At 40.8% G+C, this 7,183-nt stretch overlaps 1 protein-coding gene across 1 annotated transcript in view; it reads left to right on the forward strand.

The window, feature by feature from the left end:
* grin2bb (glutamate receptor, ionotropic, N-methyl D-aspartate 2B, genome duplicate b) overlaps positions 1–7,183 on the forward strand; it is a 200,182-nt gene that overhangs the window by 158,401 nt on the left and 34,598 nt on the right. Inside the window, exons 12-13 of the mRNA XM_037698261.1 lie at positions 2,288–2,448; positions 5,442–5,629. Of these exons, the coding sequence (XP_037554189.1) occupies positions 2,288–2,448; positions 5,442–5,629 (349 nt within the window). The remainder of the gene's footprint in view (positions 1–2,287; positions 2,449–5,441; positions 5,630–7,183) is intronic.

Below are 7,183 nucleotides of genomic sequence, written 5' to 3' on the forward strand. Positions count from 1 at the left end.
GGAAGAATCAGTTTTGTTGTGTGTTTGCTTGACTGATGAAGCCTTCCGGACCGAAGGTGAAACGTTTCAGCACAAAAAAAGAAACTGTCCAAATGACCTGAAAAATGTTGGATAGCTGAAAAATAGTTTAAATTTGCAGAAGGAAGCTGAAAGAAGCTGAAGCAGAACAAAATGTGAAAGGAGCAGTAAAAGGTGGGGTTGAAATCCACCAGCAGAAGTGTCCCTGGGCAAGACACTGAACCCCTCATTACCTCTGATGTGTGTCCCATCAGTGTATGAATGTGATAAAACACTGATTAGTCTCTGTAGAGATCTTGTAGAGTGCTGTATGAATGGGTACATGAGGCACAGATTGTGTTGAAAAGAGCTTTGAGTATCTTGATAAGATAGAAAGGTGCTATATATAAGTACAGTCCATTTAGCATCCATCATACATCCATTCAACATCCATCATCCATCCATCCATCCATTATCTTTATCTGCTTCTTCCTTTCTGGGTTGCGGGGTCACTGGTGCCTATTTCCAGCAGTCACTGTGCAAGAGGTGGGGGACACCCTGGACAGGTCTCCAGTCCATCACAGGGAAACATGGAGACAAAGGAGACAAACAACCATTCACCCTCTCACTCACACCTAGAGAAAACATGAGAACATGCAAACTCTATCCAGAAGTGTTGTTCGGCATATTGCTTTTGCACTATTAAGTGTTTAGAGTATTTCTTAGTTCATATCTTAGCTCTTATTACTCATTTTCATTTACAATATATACACTTTTGTTGGATGTAACTGGAATGCTATGTACACAATTTCGTTCCACCTCATGTTCCACATGTGACAAAGAAAACCTTGACTTTGACCTTGTCCTTGACCTTGAAAGATGGTGGCTTGCACCAACAATGCTAAGGTTTTCTTGCATTCCCTGTTCAATACCACTCCAGAAAAACACTCATGTTGAAAACTATAAATATTCACTTTTCAAGTCCCTCGGCAACAGGGGACATCGGTGTCCTGCTTGTTTTAATTTGATTTGATTAGTCTCGTGTTACTCTTAGATTAACTTTCTTACATGCCCACTGTTCCAGTAGGTGGCAGATTTCAAACATTTAGTACTTTTAGGTTTTTTTATTTGGCCTAGGTGCTCCTCCAGACCCTGATGGGAACTGTTTGAAAATATTAACTCATTGAAAACATAAGAAAATAAAACTATGACGACCAGCATGTTGCCTGTTATGCCAGAGTTTTAGTCTAAAATAATTTTGTGTTCAGAACTGACAGAGTCGTAGTCGCTTGGGTCAAACATTGTAAACAACTTTATGTTCATCCATCCATCCATCCATCCATTATCTTTTACCGCTTCTTCCATTTTGGGTCACGAGGTTCGCCGGTGTCCATGTCCAGCAATTACTGTGCGAGGGGCGGGGGACACCCTGGACAGGTCACAAGTCCATCACAGGGCCACTTTATGTTCAAACTCATAATAATGCAAGACGTCACGTTCAGAGTGTGGACTGTGAATGACTCTCAGCCTCCACCACATCAAAGTTTAGCAGATTATCTGTCAAATTAACTGATTTATCGCTCTTTTGTGTTGTAGCTGTGGCAGCCATCTTGAACTGGTTTGACTCCTAAAGTTATTTAGAAGATATACATTCAACAATTACTTTCTGCAAGTTATAATAACATTTGTCTTGAGGGTTAGGAGAGGTGTGGGTCACTTGTACACACACACTGATGCACACATGGACAAAAAATGTTTTGCTCTGCTTTTTTCTTTTTGGTGGCAAACAATAATCAGTAATAGCACAATGTTATATATTATTATATTAGTCAAGGTAGAAACATTTTGACTGTGATATATATGTGATTTTTATAAGGGTCCTATGGATCAGACTTGTAAAGCAAACTTTCTGAAAGAGCTTAGGAATGGAATCAACAAAAAACCGTCATCAGTCTGTTGAGAATCACAAAAGTATTTGGATGTGTAATTTGTTTCAAGTAAATCTTAAAAATGCCTAACTTAATTCTTTAGGACCCATGATGCTGCCATGTTGGATCTACAAATGATCCGAGGTTTATCAGACATTCAACACATCAAATAGTTAAGAAATGTAATCTAACCTCATCTGGTGTGCAGTACATGTTGAAGAATTACATTTTATAGTACTATTATCCCAATACTTAAATGTGAGCTTTTTAAAATGCATCTCCTTTTTTGAAATTAATGCCTTTAGATGTGTATTATATTTTACATCCTAACAAGCATTCCTGTTTTGTTTTTTTCACCACAGTTTCAGAAGCCCAACGAGTTCTCGCCACCATTCCGGTTTGGCACGGTGCCCAACGGAAGCACAGAGCGCAACATTCGCAACAACTACAGGGACATGCACGCCTACATGACCAGCTTCCACCAGAAGAATGTAGACGAGGCCTTGTACAGTCTGAAGACTGGGTGAGGAGGGGATGGAGAGGTGGGGGGGAGGGGGGAGGACAGATGGGAGACATAAGGAAGAAGGGAGTTGAAAGGATGTCAGCAGAAATCAAAGAGATGGTGTTAAAGATCTGGAACGTCTCAAACTGATGCAAAACAACAGAAATATGACGAAATGTTCAAGAGAGCGAGACAGAGGAAGAGGGAGAGTTTGGGGAAATGTGAAAAGCCTCCAGTGGGGGTCCACATCTGCCATTTGCTTGCTTCTAGAATAGTATCAATGCTTGATGACTACATTTTTAACTTTTTAATCCCTTTTTGTCCCATCTCCCTGTCCTCAAACAATCTGTGATCTGTGATGTTCCGCTGATGTTGAATAGCCACAGGAGAGCCCCGAGGAAAGCAGTGATGGCAGCTGGAGACCCGTCATGTCGGTTTGACAGCTGACGCCGGGTCAGTTATGAGGAGAACATCACATTTCTCCAGGAGTTATGTAGCTAAAACACCTCAAACAGGCAGTGGCTCCCAAAGCCACACGGTTTGGTCATTATCAGACCCAAACAGCAGCCACAGCTGTGGGTGGGCAATGAGAAGAAGCCATTCGCTGTTTCCAACGTGAAGCACGTGGGTGGGGGCTCTTCATGAGGAGGTGAGGTTCTGAACTTCATGAAGCAGATAGCTCCATGACAACCGAGCAACCTAAAATAGAAGAGACTCAAAAAAGAGTAGAATTAAGTTAAACAGGGGCTGATTGTATCCAAAACACTTTCTCTGCTGGTTTTCTGAGCATTTAACTGTTAAAATACATAAAGTAAAGGATCTCCACCGTTTAATAGTGCTTTTCCTAAAATTTACACACAAAAACTACATAAAACTTCCTGCTGGCTCATGCAGACTCTTTTCTAAAAGTTTTATTGTGATTTCTAGCATTTGTGATTTTTCTTAAAAACCATTTCACTGCATCTGGTTTGAAGTCCAGGCATCACAAGCTGTCTTCTTCTTGTACTTTACTTCACAAACAAAATTATTCAACTCTTTATTTTGTTTGTGTTTAGCTTTTTGTCTCAGACCAGTTTAAACATTTAGACTGGAAGCTTCCGGGATGGAGGTAATAGTTGTTTTGTTTTTTTTACTGTTGTTATTTTATTTTCTCTCACAAACTCCTGAACATGCTAAAAATATTGTACTCCTCTTACCTTAGAGCAGGGGTGCCCAATATGTCAGTTGCGATCTACCGGTCAATTGCAAAGCATTATGGGTAGATTGCATGGCTATGAAATAATAGATGTCAGCCTATCATCCATTCTCACTATAATAATAATAATAATAATAATAATAATAATAATTTATTTATAAGGCCCTTTAAAACAACCACAGCTGCAACAATGTGCTATACATATAAATCAAGAAAATTTAAACACATAAAATAAAACAATTGTTAAAACATTAAGATCAATAAAAAATAATAAAAACAGTGCAGAGCAAAATTCAGTGTGTGCTAAAAGCCAGGGAGTAAAAATGTGTTTTTAAAAGAGTTTTAAAACTCGTCTGATGGGAAGAGGAAGATCGTTCCACAGTCTTGGAGCAGCAACAGAAAAAGCTCTGTCCCCTCTGAGCCTCCGTTTAGGCCTCGGCACCTCCAGGAGCAGCTGATCAGCTGATCTGAGGCACCGAGCAGGACAGTATGGGTGAAGCAGCTCAGAGAGGTAGGATGGGGCAAGACCATTTAAACTTTTAAAAACAAATTAAATAATCTTAAAATGAGCTCTAAAATGAACAGGCAGCCAGTGGAGTGAAGCCAGAGTGGGGGTGATGTGCTCCCTCTTTTGAACTCATTAGAAGCCGAGCAGCAGCGTTCTGGACCAACTGGAGGCGTCTGAGGGAGGACTGGCTGACTCCAAGGTAAAGAGCGTTGCAGTAATCCAGCCGAGAGGACAAAGGCATGGATTACAGTTTCCAGCTGTTGTTTTGTAAGGATAGGCTTTACCTTAGCCAGCTGTCTGAGGTGATAAAAACTGGTCTTGACCACCGCTCCAATCTGTGAATCTAATTTAAAATCACTGTCCATTTTAAAACCCAAGTTAGAAACAGTTTTCTTTACATGTGGTGCCAGAGGGCCCAGATCAACAGGGCAAGGTTCACAAGAGCCACTAGGACCAAACACCATCACTTCTGTTTTCTTTTCATTGGAATTTAAGAAGTTTAAAGACATCCAGGCTTTGATGTCTTCAAGACACAACAGAAGTGGCCTAATTGAGGGGGCATCTTTCTTTTTAAGTGGCATATAGATCTGACTATCGTCAGCGTAACAATGAAAAAAGATCCCATGCTTTCTAAGGATTGATCCCAATGGAAGCAGGTAAAGGGAGAAAAGCAGGGGACCTCAAATAGAGCACTATGAAATTTGTCACTTGACTGACCAGAGCAGCCAGTCTGAGGCCCTGTTTACATGATGTGTAATGGGATTAACCAGTATAAATAAAGGTTGAATGAATGGAAACTACAGCATTTTGGTGTAAATCTGCTAAAAAAAAATTGTTTATTACCTCTAATAAACATTGAAAAAACACTAACATTTCCAGAGGTTGTTCTCGTGTAAACGGGGTCTTATTGTAGGTAGCTCACTTTGACTTGGTCATTTTAAAGTAGCTCACATGATGAAAAAGTGTGGGCACCCCTGGTTTAGAGCATAAGTTGACGTAAACATAAACATGTAAAAAGGTTCAATTTTGAACGCGTTAAAATAATTAGAAGACCCACTTGAGTATGTACTTTTAGCTAATCTTTTGTTTGCTTACCAAAGATAATCAACTTTTTACATAAATCAGTTAGGGTACTTTATAAACAAGGGGTTTCATAGTGTAAGAGTCCAAAATGACTCCAAATCCTAAAGGAAATGTTGTTGCCTCTGTTAATAACCAGCTCATTTTTAACATCTCTATAATTTTGCTCTGGTACAAATGTCTCAACTGTATGAATAAATTATTTTTATATATATATTTTATGCTCTACAGAAAATTAGATGCCTTCATCTACGATGCTGCAGTGCTGAACTACATGGCCGGCAGAGACGAGGGATGTAAGCTGGTGACCATCGGCAGCGGCAAGGTGTTCGCCTCCACCGGCTACGGTATCGCCATCCAGAAAGACTCGGGCTGGAAACGGGCTGTGGATCTGGCAATTCTAATGCTGTTTGGAGATGGTAGGGATTTAAATGCTAACAAAAATGTACTTTAAGAACCATAATGAACATATAAATACATGATGTGACACCATAATATGTACAAAACACAGTAGAATCATATATAATTGAAAAAAACTAAGATTTTTTCTAAATTTTTCCAGTGACTAATTAGATTTAGAACCACAAAATGTGGTCTTGTTAAGGTTGGTAAGTGTTGGTCTGCAGTGTAGGGATACATCAAGGTTTTTCTACCATTAAACTTTTATTCTTTTGATACTTTGAAAGTAAGGCTGACTCTCATTCCCAAAGCTGGACAGTAAGGAACCACATCCAAAAAAGTTCAATCTGGTCCTCTGGACATTCAAAAAAACAAAAGCAAAACAAAACAAAAAAAATCTAGAAACGTTTCGTCTCTCAACCAAGAGACTTCCTCAGTCTGAGGTGCTGTATTCAGCTCAGTCTCTTAAATAGCACCTTCTCAGAGTGGATCAACCAGTTTTGCTGCTGACAACCAAAACCAGCTGATCACATGCTCAAGAAGGACCATCAGCCTAACAATGGATCATCAGCACACTGATGGCTGTTTACTATTCACAGAGGGCTGAGTGATACTAGCAATCACAGCATTGTAAGAGGGGGACAATTGAACCCGGAGGCCTCCACCCCTGTTTAATGATGGACGATTTCTTTTCACAAAGATGGCCTCCTTTACTCCTCTCTCAAACCATCATTCCTCTCTGTCCAGGATGTGAACATCTTCATCCTTGAAAGAGTGACCACTGGCCTGGAGATGAGTGTGGACCGCAGAATCCTGGCCTGATGATGTTGATCTTCTGTGCTGGTCCATCCTTTTGGCCAGTGGCTGTTTAGTTTCCCCGATGTAAGACTGATCACAGCCCTCCTGACACTGAACAGCATACACAACATTACTCTGTTTGTGCCGGGGGACTGGATCTTTGGGATGAACCAGTCTTTGCCGTAATGTATTTTGGGGTTTAAAAGCCACTGGGACGTTATGTTTGGAAAATAAACGTCAAATGTCCTCTATCAGAGACTGAGACCTCACAGTCCAAGAAAGCTAACTTGACATTTTTTACATCTTCTCGTGTGAACTTGATGTATTTATCCACAGAGTTGATGTGGTAAACCGAGGTTTACCGCAAACCCACCCACACAGACCAGTATTTGCAGTTTGACTCCCATCACCCTTTGGAGCACAAGTTAGGAGTCATCAGGACTCTGTATCACAGAGCAGACAGCGTCCCCACTAGCTCTGGAGCCAGGCAGAAGGAGAAATCCTACACAAAACAGGCTCTAGAGCAATGTGGATATCCTAACTGGGCCTTCCTGAAAGCAGAGAAGAAACCCAAACAGGACTCCAGTCAGCCATCAGGTGAAAAGGAGGAACCCAGACCCAGACCAGTGGTCATTCCGTATGCTGAGGGGGTATCAGAGAAACTGAGACGTTTATTTTCCAAACATAACGTCCCAGTGGCTTTTAAACCCCAAAATACATTACGGCAAAGACTGGTTCATCCCAAAGATCCAGTCCCCCGGCACAAACAGAGTAAT

The sequence above is a fragment of the Nematolebias whitei genome, chromosome 3 (genome assembly GCF_014905685.2).
Source record: "Nematolebias whitei isolate Nwh7 chromosome 3, NemWhi1, whole genome shotgun sequence".
NCBI classification, from domain to species: domain Eukaryota; kingdom Metazoa; phylum Chordata; class Actinopteri; order Cyprinodontiformes; family Rivulidae; genus Nematolebias; species Nematolebias whitei.